Source organism: Anguilla rostrata, chromosome 4 (genome assembly GCF_018555375.3).
Source record: "Anguilla rostrata isolate EN2019 chromosome 4, ASM1855537v3, whole genome shotgun sequence".
NCBI classification, from domain to species: domain Eukaryota; kingdom Metazoa; phylum Chordata; class Actinopteri; order Anguilliformes; family Anguillidae; genus Anguilla; species Anguilla rostrata.
In genome coordinates, this window is record NC_057936.1 from 17,786,598 (window position 1) to 17,804,346 (window position 17,749).

Consider the following 17,749-nt stretch of genomic DNA (forward strand, 5'->3'; position numbering starts at 1 on the left):
AATTTGCATGTTCTCCCTGTGTCCACGTGGGTTTCCTCCGGGTCCTCCGGTTTCCTCCCACAGTCCAAAGACATGCAGATAGGCTGATTACAGACACTAAATTGCCCCCCCCCGCAACCCTAACCAGGATAAGCGGGTATAGATAATGGATGGATGGGTGGATAATAATAATGCCTTGTCTTTATATAGCTTTTCTCAAAAAGGGGACTGGGGAAACGCTCCTCAACTACCACCAAAGTGTAGCACCTGCCTGGGCACTACATGGCAATTATTTTCTGCCCCCCTACTCTTTCTACTCTTTGGTGGTCTCCCATCCAAGTACTAATCAAGCCCATTCAGTGGCAACAGGGTGATGGTAGCATGCAAATGTAGCTTTTTATGCCTACATTTATTTCTTGTGCTATTTTGTAGGTTTAACGTTGTAAATGTGTAGAACCCTATGTTGAAGTAAAATGTAAAGAACATCCCAATCTTTTCCCAATCTTTGTGTGACAATTAAAATCTCACATAACAATTGTATTGATATTAAAATTGTGAACATGTAACATTTTCACTGCTTTACTACCTACAGATGAATAAACAGAAATAAGAATGCATTTGCTTTCTATTATATGATATTTAGTCCCCCTCGGATTGCACAAATTGAATTTTAATATGACAGTTTACAGTGACATTGTCAAATATTAAGCCTGCATTATTAATTTTATACCTTTAGACACAAAATGTTCACAATGTTTGAATGTAGAATATTTCTATGCTTGTGAGAAATCATGGGAATGCCAAGCTTTGGGCAGATGGCAAACATGTCAAATGATAAACATGACCTTACAGTATGTTACACCTACCTTTATTATTTGGATGGCTGTTGCAGTCAAGCAATTGCATAAAATTCACTAGATCTACGTCATACGTAACTGCAAATTTACAGGTCACCACTCATTTACAACAGCTGAACGGAAAACCATCACCCCATTTAGTTAAATCCGTAAGCTATTATTTAAGTTTATTGTGGTCGTAATCTTCAGTAAATATAGCTTGATCCCTTTTTATCAGCTTTAATTCAATTGATGTTTTACAATTATCTTGTGCTTAGAAAAAGTTGTCTTCCATTTTGTGCACAGAGTACACGTTTTATATTACACAGGAGTTTTTCACAGCTATGTCAACAGCAATAGTCATTAGGGTAAGAGTAATTTAAATTTCTCAAAATTTTGTTACTTTATAAATCAGGGCATCACAATAATACTGAGAGTTAAATGCATAATATATCATCTTTGTGCAATTTTATTTATTGACATTCTTCAGTAAAAAAAAAAATATTGTGATCATACTTCAAATTGAATCACATCAGGATATGTTCACATTAATCAAATCAAGCACCAATATATGGAAAACTAGCCTTGATAAAAAAAAAAAATTAATCAAATGAGTATTTTGTTTTATCCAGTCCCACCCCCACACCTTTCAGATATTTAATGACATTCATGGGTATGGGTACGTAATACTTTTTTTTTAAGGCTGTGTCAAAATGGCAGATTTATAATAATATTTTGACACCATTCAAGCAAGAAAGGATAAAAACATGAGATTAAAATAAAAGAATCATTAAAAATAAAATGTATACTACCTATTCTACTTAAGATATAATTCAATGGCAGGGTATGTGCGGTTCACCAAATTAAAATTTCTCTACAATTTAGCATGGATTTTTAGATTTCTAAGCACAGTAAGGTACATGACAACATCAGATGGATTACTGAAGTGATTTTGATGTCCTGAATGGTCTTCCGCAAGCAATACCTAGGGAGAAGTACATTCTGGGGTACACAAAAAGGTTTCTGTTACAAAAACACTCACATATTCAAAACTATCAAAAAAGAATAAAATGTGAGTTTCCACTGGTTTTCTGGAGCATAGTTAAAGTACTTTGCATTCATGAAGGTTACAAAAGGTTTTGTTAATGTCAGGAATGATTCCTTTAACTATGTTCGCTTATAGTAATAATGTGTAATTGTTTACAAGGAGCTGGGTAGATGGAATAACTAACATACATTCTGGTACTTTATTCAGTAGATATGATATCAGTACAAATAGATTTTTGCTTTTTAAAAAGTGCTCAACATAAATCTGGGCAGCAAAATTAAACCAAAGTTAAACCAGCTCTTGTAGAGTAAGTTTTATACTGGTAGAGTATATGTGAGAGTCCTGAATCGATAAATTCTGTTTAAAGGCATACTATGGAGGATTTCTTAAGCTTGTGTTTACAATCAAAGATGTCTTCCCCTGATCAGGCTACCCAACCAAGTCACAGACACAAAAAATTCATTAGAAACTACCAGTAAATTTATTGCATCAATTACTGTACAAATAATTTTAAAACCACACATTCTGGTCAAAAACCAGAAGTTAGGCAACCCTAGCTGCATAGCTAAAGCTAACATTACTTACAGGCCCAACAGAAAACAAGGCAGTTCCCCATTGCTTTTTATCCCCTTGGTGAACTTCAGCTCATGCCGCTGAAGAAAAGGAATTCCAAGGTTAGAGTAACTAGTTCTTGAACAAGCCTGGTCAGCTTGTATTTTTTGCTTTGCTGTATCTAGGCCATTACAGCAGCTAGCTAGCTATAGCAACAAACACTGTAAAAATCTGACTTGCAAGCTACAGGCTCCGTAGCCACACCTACCCCTTCACACACAGAAAAGAGCACCATGCCCAGAAACATCCCAAACACATTTTAGAATCACAAATACAGGTAAAGGTACACAAATTGGTGAAAGTGCATAACAACAGAACTTGCCAGCGCATCATAGATATGCCTTAACATGGTTATTTTATAATATTTTCAAGTAAAAAATCCTGCATAGTATACCTTTAGATCAAAGTAACACTGAGAATTACATTCTTATATTGCACTCTCCATATCGGATTTTTTTCCATGAATCTTGACAACGGTCCCTGTCCCTTATGATTTTTGGTGTTATAAGTGGGCTGCACTCACCAGCAGAGAACTCCATGTCCATATCGGAAGCCTTAGATAGTAGCTGAGGTTCTTTGTGATCTTTTTCATTGTCAGAAATCCTCTCTTTGGTTCTCTGAAGCCAGCGGTCCTTGTGCTGTTTATGGCCAAATCCCTCGTCATAGTTTCCTCTAGTTCTGAACAGTTGCTGATAATGGAACATGCAGTAGAACTCTCCGTATAGAGGTGCATAATTGAGAATGCTACAAACAAGCAAAGCAAGCAAAATTGTCATCTTTATTTCTTTCTTTCTTGATTTATCCTTTTATAGATGCTTTATACCTATTTTCACAAACGAAAGAAGTCATCATGACAAAATACTTTCAACAACAGATGTTGGCAACATAATAACCTTGCAATTTGAAGTTGTATTTGTATATATTTTCTTGCAGTAGGAGGAGGTGCTGTCACATTTGCAACTGCTGTCCATAAATGTTTTGTGATCATTATTGAAATATTCAAGTAATTTCCATCAGGAATTAACAATAAAAATTGAATATCTCACCTCAGCTTCTTTTTACAGTGTTTACAACAGAAACAGTTGTTGTGGAAGATGAATTTATCAGCCACAGTTTTTTCCATTGGATAGACGGGTTTCAAACACGCAGAACACAGTTCCTTTGTGGGTATCTGGAACTTTGATAATATAATCATTAAAAAGCAATATGAAACAAAATCAAAACCATCAAATTAACATTTTTTATGTATTCACACTTTTTGTAGTTTACACTAAGCAATTAATCAATTATAAAATAAACATTAACCATATATATTGTTTTGACTTGAAATAAAGGTAATATAGAGTATTTTTTAAATCCGAGTAATGTCCATGGTATAAAAAAGGTTAGGGAAGAAGCACTACACAGACAAAGATAATGGCCAAAAAGGTGCTCTATGGAAAAAGGAGGAAATTATCAATGCATCAAAAAGGTTTGCCAGTCAAAATTATGAAAAAATACAACTGGCAGGTAAGGATCAAAGGCACTCTTGAAGGTAAAGTTAAAAGCTTTTATTGAAACATGTTTCAATAATTTTGACTGGGAAACAAAACCATTTTTAATGCCCATGGTATACCTAACCCAGGCCAACTGTTTCAAAAGTGCTAATGAGTTGAGTTATCAGAATCAGTAATCACAAGAATTAACTTGACCTTGAATTCTTCGCCTCTAGAATTATTTGACATTTTCTAAAACAATGATCTTAGCTGAAATTTTACTTTTTATGCACTTTGTTCTCCTTTCCATTACACACATGACATTACACAGTTGAAACAGATCACAGAGAACCTGAATATGAAAGTTTTCACTTCAGCCAAGTGACAAAATATTTTATCGTCATTCATAGGACACTGTGACTCAGTATCTTCACAGTATTCATATTTCATATCTACCCCATAAATGCTTTAATTCAATTATTTAACTTTTTCAAATTGGTAAAAGAATACCTACAAGTACTTTCTAACAAATTATCAGGTGTTCACTTTCACATTCACAGCAGAATGAAGACCAACAAAGGGTTTAGTTGCATGTATCTATAGTAGTATTGAAGACCCCAGAAACAACAAACCTCACATTTGTCAACCACATACAGCATGAAAACAATTTTGCAGATTTTTATTTTCATAAAACATTGCTATGTGACCCTATCAAATGATGAATAACAATCATGGAGGTCATGCGATTCTCTGAATTGAGTCCAAATGTTATCGTACCTACATATCGTATTTAAGTGCAAATTGCAACTGTAGTAAGTGGTAAGATCAAAGTCATTGTATAGCATTAATGGCAAAATTTTCATTTAAAGATGAATTACCATTAAAATATAAATTTAGAAAAGATCATTCAATAGAAACATTCAAATTCCAAAAAAGCAGTCATTTATTCCATACTGCATGTGCAACTGCAAACACATTGAAGATAAATATGTTTTTTTTTTAAAGAAAAACATGTATATTTTATGTCAAAGTGGTCTTGAACTTATAATGATTCTGTTTGCCTTGAAGCTTTTTATAAACTTTTCAGACGTAACAGTCCAGTCTGACACATTCCCGGAAAAAGTGCCCAAGGATCTTGCTGCTTCATTTCTTCAGTTTCTTTGGAAAGGATTATCTTCAGTTTGTCTCTCTTCTTCACATTTTCAAATATCTCCTTTTTCTGTGTTCACGTTGCCTCTCATAATTTAGTTTTTGTGGACTGACACCATTGGTTGCTGCTTGTCATCTGGCTTATTATTGTATTTTTCTTTAGTGCTACCTTGTTTACTGCGTGTTCATGCTGTTAATCATAGCTATCTCCATGAGGATTCTATCTCATGGGTTTCTTGTTGAGAGGGGATGTTTATTTGATTAGCAGTGCTACATTGCTGCTCATGCACAGGAACACATTCGTTTCAGTCAAGAGCTGCTTGAATACCCCAGCTCATTTTTGCTAAACTTTGCCCATCCTTCATGTAGCTCTGTATATATACACAGTTCTCCGCCACTATATTCATTTTCAGTGGCATGTGCTTAATTCTATCAATGAAAAAATATTTCCAGTCAAAAATAATTTCATGATGGGAAGAAACTGTATAAATCATGTTATTTAACTATAAATCATCCTATGTTATAGATGGCCAATAAATGATAAGTTATTTCCATTATTCTAAATGACTGACAATGTTTTGAAAAACAGTAGAGAAATCCTGTGAAGTCTTACAAACATTTTTATCATAAAAATACAATTTTTACACTGTAAGCAAGGATGGAAAATATTGTTTATTGGGTTTTCAGAAGAAATCACTGAGTTTGCTGCAGGTGCTCAGACCTTTTTGTATGAACAGGTAGACTCCTTGTCACAGGACCAGGAATTTTTTTCAGGTGATCAGGCTTAGGAGGAATGGCTGGCTTTTGCTTGACAGGCCTTGGATTAAATGGTAGGGGATTTTGGGATTGATTTGACAAAATGGAGGAAGGAGGTTTGGCATTTGTAGTTCTGTCTGTAATATGATCCTCAACCACTGCTTTTTTCATTGGTGCCAACTTGTCAGTCATCAATGGAACTGAATGGGATAATTGAGTATGCGAAGAGGGTAAAGATTCCACATTAGCCTGCTTGCAAACAGTCTGCAAAGCTTGTTTCTTTTTTTGTGCTGAATAAGATTTTCCCGCATTTCTGTATAACATTGCAGCTTTGAAGTCTCCTTTTGAAATATTAATGTTAGACTTCTCCAGAGACCGAAGAGCTGCTTGAAAACTACCTTTCACAATTTCTTCATCATCAACGGACTGTAGTATTGTAGATCCCTGCTGAGCATTTATAGCAGCTTTCACGTTACCGCTTACGACATCGGAGTCTGTTTCTTGTTCTGACCTCTGAACAGCATCATCCACTGTTGAAAGAGAAACAGCCTGACTGGCCTGATTTAGGCATTTTTGAGCAGAAGCGCGCTGCCTCTCCTGTACCGTATGTTCAATAAACCTGGCTTCGTCTGTGGCTTGGCGGAGGCTCCGCATGGCTGCCTGAAGATCTGAACTTTGCTCATCCACTATCATCTCGTCTAGTTCTGTTTTATGGATCCCCACCATTTCCTTATTTTCCAAACCGAAAGCGCAAGTCCTCTTACTGTGGCTATCTCTTGAGTGAGATGCTTCTTTTGATGCACTATTTAAGCAATCAATTTCCCTACCTCTGTTGAATTCAAAATTTATTTTCCCTTCTTTAAGCTGGTCTTGCATTCTGGTTTCAAACATCCATTTGTAGTTTGGGACATTTCCATTGACTGTTTTCTTTTCCCTGCCCACCGTTGTGACCTCATGAAAAATTCCTGAACAGTCTTTAACAGGTGTGGTCTCAAATAAAGCTTTGTTATATTTTATATTGCAACTTATGCTATTGAGGGCTTTATTGTCATTCTCTAAGTGAGCAAGATTTCTTTGTGGAATCGTTTCAAAATGGAGTTTGCAATATTTAACATCGTTGTTTTCTGTTCCACATGCATTTTGAACACTTTCTCCCTCCATGTTCCCTTGTCTGACACAATCTATGGTGGAGGGTTCATGCACATGCTTTGTCTTCATAACTAGCCCCCTTTCACCTCCAGAAACACTGACTTTCTCCCAGCCCCTCAATTTATTGCTATCCTTATGATTTTCTACAGACTTCGTTTCAAATGACCATAAGATAGATCTCACATCTGCTCCAACAATATCCTCCTTAGATTCAGTATGCTCTGAATCTGACAGTTCTTCTTTAAATGCAGCAAGAGGCTGGGTTTCAAACAGCTGTGTTTTGGCCATGACATTGACCTCTTTCACTGTATCTGCAGTTTCTTGATATTTGTCTTCCTTAGCCACTTGGCAAACATCATCCAAGGTTTGCCCCTCAGTCATCCATCCCTGTCTGTCCCTACCAATACTGTCTTTTTGGTCCTCTTCCAAGGGATTACCCTGGAAGATCACACTTTTGTCTGCAGATGGGGTCCAGTGTTGCATTTTGACATTGCTGCTCAGGAGTTCTTTGTTAAACGTGGGTTTGAGCTTGCACATGTTTCCAGGGCTATCATGGAGTACATAGCACAGCTCTGCCCTGAAAACATCCCCACTCTGGATTAGTTCATTCCACTGTTCAGCTTCCATTCCTGCATCATCTTGGCCAGGACTTTTGAGGGCATCTATTGGATGCTTCTCAGACATCCATGTATCTTTGTGAATGCCTTCTCTGACGCAATCCTTTATGGACAGACCTGCAGTAACTTTGAATTGATCAGTATCTTTGCGGTGCTCAAACATAGATGAGGTGCCCTTAACATCTCCCTCTTGGGAAGCAATATTCTCTTCTAGGAACTCTTTAGTGGTATGTGGATCTCTATGATGACTGTTATCCAATGTCCAGTTTTCAAACATCCATCGCATGGACTGAACCTCCCCCTCATATCTGTTGCTTGTAGTTGTGTGTTCAAGTTCTGAATTTGGCGCTTCCTCTAAATCCTTGTCTATAACATTGTTCAGGGCCTTCAATTCTGGGTGGGTGTGTCTATAAAGCCTTTTCAACTCACTTTTCTGTCTCTTTTGGTAGAATTCTGAGAAGGTTTCCTTAGGTGGGCAAATAGGTAAGAAGACATGGCTTTCAGCACTCCTCAGTGAACAATTCTGTTGATGACTGTTTTGAGAAGGTAGATTTTGGTATCTTCCTGCATCAATTTCATTGAATCCCTCTGCAACCTCCATTTGGTGGGTTTGGTCTGCCATCTTAGCCTGGAAACACATAGGAGGCCTGTTTTTCCTCAGTTTAACAAGTGATATTAATATTATATCAATGTTAGTGGCCATATGGAAGAAGGGATAAGTCATACTAACCTTTGTCTGAGTTGTTTAGATATCGCAGGACATGCATCATAGCAAACCATCTTCTCTCATGCAAAGACCCACTCCAAAATCGTTAGTATTGCCACTGCCAATTTTTTGTCAAGGCAAGTCAAGGCATTCAATGTTGTTGAACAGCGCAAATAATTTTAATATTTTTTCTCACTGAACACTGAGACCTTGGTAGTTTCACTGCATAGCTACTATTTCACCATACCTTGCTGGCTGTGTTTTTCTTGACAGGAGAAAGCATGTGATCTTGGGCTGCACAATCCTATCGAAAAGAAAAAAATTAATTCTGAATTTTTAGCTCTAATATCATCTTTATCACTACTGTCACCAAGGTTAATGCATTTCAGCCAAAGCCTTCATATGAGCATTGCCCTGTTGGAAACTCATATGCCAGGCTTTTGGTCATTTATAACAGGCAGGTCTAACAGGCTAATGCTATGTTGGTATGCCAGGATCATGCACTCCAGGAGGAGTTTGAGCTTTTGCTCTCGGGCCGTCATTTCAGGGCACCTGTTTGGAGGACTAAAAGACTCCATGTCTCCTTCATCCCAAGTGCTATTGATATGCTTAATGGCAAATAGCACTCTGGCTGCATTACTTGCACTACCCCTGCACATTTGCACACTTACACACTTGCACACTTGCACATTTGTACTTGGTAACAGTTTCCATTTCCCTTCACTAGCTTAGTGATTTAATTGTGTTGATGCTGTTGTGATGTTGTCCTTTTGTATTCTGTCTTTATGTGAACCCTGGCTACAAAACAAATTTCCCCTATTGGAACAATAAAGATAACCTTGAACCTTGAACCTTGAGTGCCATATAAATGAATGTTCACTCCTGCTACTTATTAGAACTAATAGGTTCCATTCATACACGGTCATAGAATCAATACAGAGTAGATACTCAAACTGAATCAATAATTAAGACAACTTGCATGAAAAATAGAGTATTGATGACTACAGTATGATACATATCTGTTTACTGCTAGATTGTTTCACCTACAAATGTGTAGTAATTGGAGATTTGTCCAGAGCTAATTTCCCAATTTAATGAAAGCACAAAACAATTGACATTTTTCAACTGTGCTTTGACTAAAAAATAAATACACTTTAGATCATTATTGAGTTTCAAAAGTTTCATTGACATGTTTGAAACTGAACTTGTTTCTGACCTTTCTATTAGCAAAAAGGTTTGTCAGATGTTCAAATGTTTCATTTTCATTTCAAATCGTCACAAGAACTCACAGGTTTTATGGAGTGCCCCTTGGACTCCACAGCTGCTAATTTCGACAAATAGAGAGCAGACAAGGCTTTTACGGAAGCTGATGGTTTTTCTTGTCCGTAGACTGAACTGGAATCTTTGTGGTCTACTAGAGACCTCCTCTTCTCATCTGAAATGTATTGGAAAGAAAAGATGGCGTTAATGCTAATTATTTTTAGCAAGGATTTCATTTGATTTCGCACCAGCGTCCACAGGTCTGTATTGCCTCACCCCTTATAAACCTTTGCCGAAAGTGGAACCTTATGGGAAACTGTGCAACCTGTAGCATTTTCCAGAGCTGTTTTGCTACACCTCTGCCAGCCAGGATATAGCTGTGATGTTAATTTATTATTTTCTCAATTTTGACTGCTATAATTTTTTATCTGTGGATTTCCTTTAGCTTACTTTGAAAAAAGAAGAAAAAAAAAGCATATAGATCAGCAAATTTTAATCTCCTTTTATGGAGGAGCATAACTTGTGATATTCCTGCAAAACAGGCCAGGCTATTATAGCCTTGTTACATATAGAAACTAAAATGCAGTGAGTCCCTTTTTTAGTTTCCAGTGTTAAAAACCTTCTGCAAAACATAATGCTTTTGACCTGGGATTAAGAGATCATCATTAGCAAAATGATATCAAATCAAATCAGTGTTATTTATTTAGTGGTGTTTCGGAAAAAAAAAAAGTCACAATACACTACACATCAATCCAACCGAAACCCCAACAAAAGCAAGCCAAAGGCAAGAACAGCAATTCTCCCTGGATATAGATACCACAATAGTGTGTTATATGTCTTGTATGTTTTTTTATACATATGTTTTCTCCCTCCCCGATTTGGAATTCCTGATCTTCTGCGAAGATAAAAGGCCAAGCATTTTTAAGAAAGTGCCTATCACTTGAGAACAGAGGTAGCGCGATCAACAGATGCTGCATGAATGCCTATAACTACGCTGGTTACAGTGTGAAGCAGTCCGACTGTATACATTTACCCGCCAGACCAACAGTATTTTTAACAAGACAGCATTAATGTATTGGTGTGGCGGGGTTTGATTACAGTATCCACCATAGCTATTTACTGCCACCATCAGGTCTTTGGTATTAGGTGGAGCCTTCAGAAGCTATGCTATGTGAAGAGGTTTTGCTCAGTGACAGCTGTTTATAGGGCAATGAGGCAACTGGTGCCACTTCAGCTGCCTGCTCCAAATTCCCTTGCCAGAGACTTTTAGCCTGTGTAACACTGACGAGCTTCATTATTTCAGATTATTATGGAATATAACATTGAGGAAAATAACAACATACTAATAATATTTATTCTAATATCTTTATAAAAATTATTTTAAAATGAATGTAACTATCTCTGGATTGAATGACGAAACTGAGAAGGCTGACACTATGAGATCATGAGCTGAGATGAGAAGATGGCGCAAGCTCACAGCTTTGGCTGTGTGACCCTTCACAGGTCCATCTCTCACTTTGAAATGGTATGGTTTAAATAGGTTTGTCTGAAGGTAGGAAATGCTGATTAAAAGTAAAGAGTATCTTATTTAAAAAAATGTAAAGGCATATATTTTTTTTTATCATCATTAGCCACATAAATATCAGGAATCTTTCCATAATTTTGGATGGCTAATACAGAAACAACCATTTTTACAAAGCTTTTTCCCATTACAAATAAGGAAACATTATGGAAAACAACTTAATAATCTTACATTTCTCAATAGCAATATATCTATAACACATGACCATGCTATGACTAAGCATAATGCTAAGGCTATGCGTTGGCATTCACTGTAAATCTGCTCACACAACAGCCCAGAAACACAAATAAATGAATAGGTGTGTCTGATCTAACATGAAATATTATGTACTCACAAATTTAAGCAGTCTCTGGTTCCAGCAGACTAGGATGTCTACTTGATTTCTCTTCCAATTTTGAAGTGTCAAAGAGTTCCTGAATGCTTTGGATAGCCTCTTATCTGTAACGGGGGTTGCTTTTGACTGTAGCTTTCTCTGTGTCACTGTGCTTCTTGGTAGTACTGGCTCATATTACAGCTGGATTTTATTAGTCCACATCAGTGAAGAGATATAAGTTAGGAAACTATTTATGGAGCACTGAGCACTGTTATTCTACATAGGCTAAGTCTATTACTGGTTCTGAAACTTGTCATAAGACTAGACCTTGCTCGTTCTTCCCCTACCCAGTATGATGTCACTACCTGTTTGTTGAACTCAGGAGACCAACCTTATCTTGTCATTAAATGGCACTCTACAGTTGCGTTTTGCCCACTTACTCCATATATATACTCCTCCAAGTCAATGTAACTCTTTATAACTCTCTTTTAGACATGAACATGCACACAGTAATGTTTAGTCACTAAACTATAACACTAGAATATAAGGGAATATTCCCTGCTTCTAGCTTCTAACTTTTATTTCGAAAAATAAAATATCAATTAAATACTATTTTTCTTAATATTTTGTATAAATAACTTTTGTATAAATGATTTTGGACGTTTGTGCGTAGTTAATGACATAGATCGCTTAATAGTCCCCGCTTAATTTCCATGATTAAAATGACTAAAACCAAATTTAATTAAAATCTAGCCCGGCATTCAGTAGATTTTTCGTTGACTGATCCAGGAAGATAAAAGGACAAGCATTTTTTCACGTTGATACTGACCGTCTTGGCCTCCTGACTTTTCAAGAGATATACCACTTATTGTCCTTCTTCTATTGGACTGAACCATATTAACGTCCTGGAGGGTAGAAAGTGCATTTCAGTTAAACTCAAACCTTCAAATAATCAAGCGTACCCAATTAGTCGATGATTCATACAGAGTAAAATGTTCAGTGTTAATTGAACTCTAACAGAGTACATATGAGTCCAATCACTTGTATCTATTAAAGTATATTTAGCACAGAACATTTTACTGTGTATGAAGGCTGTATTCTCTTGAGTGCTGCAATACAAAGAAAAGGGTTGCATCAAAACTTTTCCTGAAGAGAAAGGTTTAGCTCAAAAACCAAAATTCACCTTTTGACCAACCTCCTCCACTTTGTCCACAGTAGTGGGAAGACTCTGGGTTTTTGAGTTCTCTGCTAACATCTCTATCTCTACATTCCCATTGACAGTTGGGGTCACTATGGTCTTGTTTGAAACATTTGCGCTGCTGATTTTTTGTTTCAAAACAGCCTTGGACTCAAACAGAGCTCGTAAAGCACTGATGCTCCCAGGTCTATGTCTCGGGAGATTCTCCATGGATCGACTACGGGAGAGCTTTGCACCTTCACCGTGAGGTGACTGTTCCCATTGAAACTTTCTCAACACATTTCTCTTCAAAAGTGCTTCCAGTACAGTTGGCGTCTCATTTCTGGCAGATGAAATATTTTCCAACTGAGGTAAATCTCCATCAGTGGTATCCTGCAAAGTTGAATTGGAGAGTTCAAACATAAAATCAGCCAAATCAAAATTAAAAAGGCAGTGACATCATCTCCAGGAAAAATTTGGCTGTTAATGTATCTGCACGGGGATTCAAATGGAGTATTGCCAGTGGTTTCAGTAATTATTTCTATCCCTACCAGAGTTTAAATGAATAATGCGTTATCTCAGTACAGTAAATTACCCTGTGATACTGAACCGAAATAAACATGAAGCAGGTGGAAAGTATAGGAACTATGGTGAGTACTGCAACATGTAAAACAGGTGTCAGATCATCACACACTTTTTGTGTTTCTGCCTGACTGGTCGTTCCTGGGTCCAGTGAGGTTTGATACCTATAAAAACACAGATATGTGTGATCAAACTCTTTTAATAGACAATACAGCATAAAAACAGAGGATGTTATGAGGAGTCTGACTTGCAGTGTGAATCTATTATTCAAAGCAAAGTCAAGCATGAAAGGCTATATGTTACTTACTGTGCCACAAGTTGAGAGACAGACTTCCTCCTGTCCCACAAGCCTGCTTCTGTCCATGACCTGACATGACCTGGGGAGACGTTTTTCAGGGACTGAGCTCTCCTCAAGCTGCTCTTCACCTCCATGTTCAGTCTTCTCCCAGTGTCAAAAAAACAAAACAAAAACAACTAGCCAAGTGCTATTTATCTAATGAAGAAAATGTAATGAAACATCAGCAATTAAGCATTTCCAAGCAGTCTAATACCTTGATTTTTCCTCTCTACATTCAGATGAAGTTAACCAAGACCTGTCAATCCCAGTTTACCTAAATGTGCCTATTGTGTGGTCTTTTTGAAGTAGAGAAGAAATGCCCAATGCCAGTACTAGAGAGTGTGTGATTTAAGCCATTGATTAGCTAAAAAGTCCACAAATCAATTTCCAAGGTCCAAATTGGCCCTTGAAACCATGATTCTCCAGGACTGATCTTGTGCAACCCTGAATAAAGGTACCAGTATACTCAAAACAAAATCAGACTTTTTGTTTGAAACGATCGTTTTTGAACAAAAGAGGAACAAAAAGACGTGGTGTTTTGAGTTCATACGCTGCGTTGTGTGCGAGCCCCCCGCGCAAACTGTTCAAAAGCAGTTTACAATTTCGCAACCCTCCCCTTGTCTGCAATTAGTCCATCAAAATATCACATGGGTGGTTGCGTCACGGCTGACCAGCTGGGGGCAATTTAATTTTATTTTCCTGTTCATGTCATCACTGCACCCTCATGTAGCATGTCATTTCGGGAAGTGGTGTCCTAGCCGATAGGTTCACCACAATCGAAGAATTAAATTATTCCTTATTCCTCCTTCCAGGAGGAAAGTCTGACCTCATTTGTTAACAAAACTAAGGGTAAATCATTTGGACAGAAAGGCAGCCAAATAAAAGATGGAGAAACTAGTAACGTTATGTAGGCTAGGTAGCTAGATACCTTGTTGAATAGTTAAATAGTCACTAGTTTTTATAGGTAGTTTCCTTCATTTTTTATTTGGCTCCCTTTCTTATTCAAATGATTTATCCTTAGTTAGACAAAAAGGTCAAAATGTCATTAATTTAATCCGATGGCGAACCGATAAGATAGGACACCAGTTCTTTAAATCTCCTGTATATCCCATCTAGACACAACCATAATAGCATCGTTGTCATGACTGGAATACTTCTGTGATTAACACTTTTGAAAAAAACTGTTGCTGAACTCAAACTGAAGTTTGATTTACTGTGTATTCTCTTTGCACTCTACTCACCCTTATTTTATCAGTTTGTAACTTGTTTATTTGGTCAGCGTTAAAGATTTGTATTGGGACACTGGCATTGGATAGTTACACTAACAGACCCATGTGCGCAAGAGCCTCTACAAAGAAACTAGGCACACAAGCTTCTAAAGCTTGTTTTAGAAACTTCTAACATCCATGAAGGAAACATGTTTTCACATTCATTTTAAAGCACCACATTTCTATTGATGGATAGGTAATATAAGAATAAAGGTAATTAATTCTGGCTCTTTCTTTACACCCTGACACAAAAATAAATTCTGTATCATCTGTCCTGAGGGTTTTTATTTTTTAATAAAAAATAAAAATAAAAAAAATACATTAGATCATGAAAGAAAAAACAACTAAAACATTCCCTTTTCATGTCCAATATTTTTCACAAATTATATTTGCTTTATATATTTTTTTATATTTATAAATCATTGTTCTCAGGCAACAGAGGTAGAGAGTTTATGTTTAACTAGACATGTGATTCAATTGCACATCTCACATTTCTCTGTTTTTTCTGATGCTTCTCTGACTTTCTGTGGTAAATTCCACGCCAATATCTATGATTTTTATGACCAAAAAAGCATACAATATCAGTTGTATTTTTTGTAAGAATGTAGAATTTGTTTCTCAAGCTGTCATATTAAAACAATGCTATACAAAGGTTCTCAAAAAATCTCAAAAGTAATCTTAATATTTGCATTGCAGCAGAAAGTAAAGCTACAAACTTTACTTTGTATCCGCAGTAATTCTTGCATATATGTCATGAAATCAATAGTTTGGCTCAAAATCGAAACCAAACAATTCAACAGATCATTTTTACAAGAATGAAGAAAAGCATAACATTTCTTTTTGTCCCTTAAACATATCTCTGGAAAGGCATCAACATTGTTGTGAATAATACTTACACCAGATGAAACAAGTAACATGCATGAATATACAGAATACCTTAGCGTAGCCTGGCACTCTTCATTCTCCTCTATGAATCACAGCACCGCACAGCATGTCTCACAAGTCACTCGAGCCTCTCACGTTACATTTAACACCATGTCAGTGGGCAAAGTCCTTTGGTTTATTGCTACTTGCTTAGAGAATATGTAAAAGTTTACGGTCTTCACATATTTGTCTCTTTTTTATAGCTGGACTCAGACTCAGTGAGAGATTGCCTGACCCGTATTAAATTGTCGACTAAACCAATCACTGGTATATTCAGGGCAGCAGTGTAGCATAACGGGTAAGGAGCTGGTCTTGTAACCTAAAAGTCACAGGTTAGATTCCCAGGTAGGACATGATGCTCTGAATAAGAGCATCTGCTAAATGCCTGTGATGTAATGTGTGGTGCCATGTTTTGCCATTTAATGAGAAGAATAAATTGGGATAATGGGACTTGAAGTCTCAGTTGACCTGGACAAATGCTTGGTAGTGGTAACTGGCAGGCTGACATTTCCTAGTAATGACCTCATCTCCTGTTGCCATACTCACTCCAGAATAAGAATTCAACAATAACATTAATCTGGACTGTAGTTAATTTTTCATTTTAATAGTCTTGGAAGCAGGAGTCAAAGACGGGCAGCTATAGCTTATGAGTGCAATGGCTTACAGACATAACACACTTCCTCTAATTCAGCATTGTTCACTCATTTTCATTTCAGAGATTTAATTTAATTTGGCTTTATTTGTCTTGTTATGGAAATGTATTTACAAATCCATCCTGCTCAAATTTGAAATACATTTTAAGTGATATTTCTCATTTAAACGGCATTTTATGTTTAAATGAGCCTTCAACTAAAGTAGTCTATTTAGTTTAGTAGTAGTACAGCTTTCATCAACATCATGGCCTCGTCTTATATCCAGTGACAAGACTAAACTGTAGATGCAAAGCAACATAGTAATGGTTGCACTTGAATTTATAGCATAGGTTTTAAGTAAGCAAATTCACATCCTCAGAATTTTTATTGAACCTAGGCTTTCATTAAGTATTCTGTGCAGATTGTGTGAAGGGTATGAAAAGATAATTAAGATTGAAATTCCTTCGCTTCTTTCCTGAGAAATTTGTGGTGGGAGAGTCTGGACTGATCAAGCCTTGCTCATTAGAATCAATGTAAATGATAGTACATTAACACAGGTACATGTGTAAGTAATTATTAACACTTTAATAAGTGTGAGTCAAACTTAAATAGATTTTGATTGAATCAAGGCCACTGTCTAGATTGATAGATGACAATATATATATATATAAAGTATATAAAATCACGGTACACAGAATTAAGTAAATGTATATCCACTATACTACATGACAACACAGCAATGAGTACATTGTTCATTGACATACTATGTGATGAATTGTGATGTGTTTGGATCTCACTTAAGAGTAAAATAAAGCAGATTTGAAGCAGTTAATGTTTGTTAGTGATCGTTTGTTTAATGATAGTAGGAATCAGAGGAGACCATCACATGTTGACTAGTTAAATAATGACTTTTAGCACTCATTTTATGATGCATGAAAATTCATGCCCACAAAAAAAACTGCTAAGAAATGAGATACACTAAGTGGTTTTTAAAGTGTAATTATCCAAAACATCATTTGATGCATTAGCTAACCCTTCTGACAATATGGATTTTATGGATTTTATACCACATGTCCTCATGTAAATTAATAATGGCCAGTATTTGAATTGAATAACTGTAGACTTTGTCTCTATAGCTGTCATGATAAAGTAAATGTTGCCTCAGAAGGATCAGGCCTTATGTCCTGTGGGTGTCAAACTCAAGTTATCACATTAATATTTAAGATGAAATCACATTTCTGAAGCTCGGTGTAAATCTTAGTAATGTATGTTGAGTTCCTCTGGCTAGCAGGTTAAGGGAGTGTTCTGATACCTGGAGGACTGCAGCTGTCATGGAAACGTCTGGGA

General features: G+C 36.6%; 1 protein-coding gene across 6 annotated transcripts; it reads right to left on the reverse strand.

Annotated features, from left to right (window-relative positions):
• Positions 1 to 1,266: 1,266 nt before the first annotated feature.
• On the reverse strand, positions 1,267 to 16,038 carry LOC135252690 (xin actin-binding repeat-containing protein 1). Of its 6 annotated transcripts, none has more exons than XM_064331065.1 (10): positions 15,783 to 15,869; positions 13,549 to 13,680; positions 13,354 to 13,405; positions 12,666 to 13,052; positions 12,312 to 12,387; positions 9,617 to 9,762; positions 8,575 to 8,631; positions 3,522 to 3,652; positions 2,999 to 3,219; positions 1,267 to 1,817 (listed from the first exon to the last, which is right to left on the reverse strand). In XM_064331065.1, the coding sequence occupies exons 2-10, from the start codon at positions 13,671 to 13,673 to the stop codon at positions 1,801 to 1,803; spliced, it is 1,212 nt and encodes a 403-aa protein (XP_064187135.1). In that variant the 5' UTR covers positions 13,674 to 13,680; positions 15,783 to 15,869; the 3' UTR covers positions 1,267 to 1,800. The 6 variants fall into 6 exon arrangements, with proteins under 6 accessions (XP_064187135.1, XP_064187136.1, XP_064187132.1 ...); XM_064331066.1 differs by having other exon boundaries at positions 1,766 to 2,516; XM_064331062.1 differs by lacking the exons at positions 1,267 to 1,817; positions 2,999 to 3,219; positions 3,522 to 3,652 and adding an exon at positions 5,164 to 8,249 and having other exon boundaries at positions 13,549 to 13,683; positions 15,783 to 16,038.
• Between the last annotated feature and the right edge of the window lie 1,711 nt (positions 16,039 to 17,749).

What these genes read in the sequence shown, in the direction of transcription:
- LOC135252690 (XM_064331062.1), bottom strand. Translation starts at nt 13,673, where the DNA reads ATGGAGGTGAAGAGCAGCTTGAGGAGAGCTCAGTCCCTGAAAAACGTC. An exon ending in TGGAGGAGGTTGGTCAAAAG is followed by an intron (nt 12,388 to 12,665) that starts GTGAATTTTGGT and finishes TCTACCCTCCAG; the next exon opens with GACGTTAATATGGTTCAGTC. An exon ending in AGGGGCACTCCATAAAACCT is followed by an intron (nt 8,632 to 9,616) that starts GTGAGTTCTTGT and finishes TCTTTTCGATAG; the next exon opens with GATTGTGCAGCCCAAGATCA.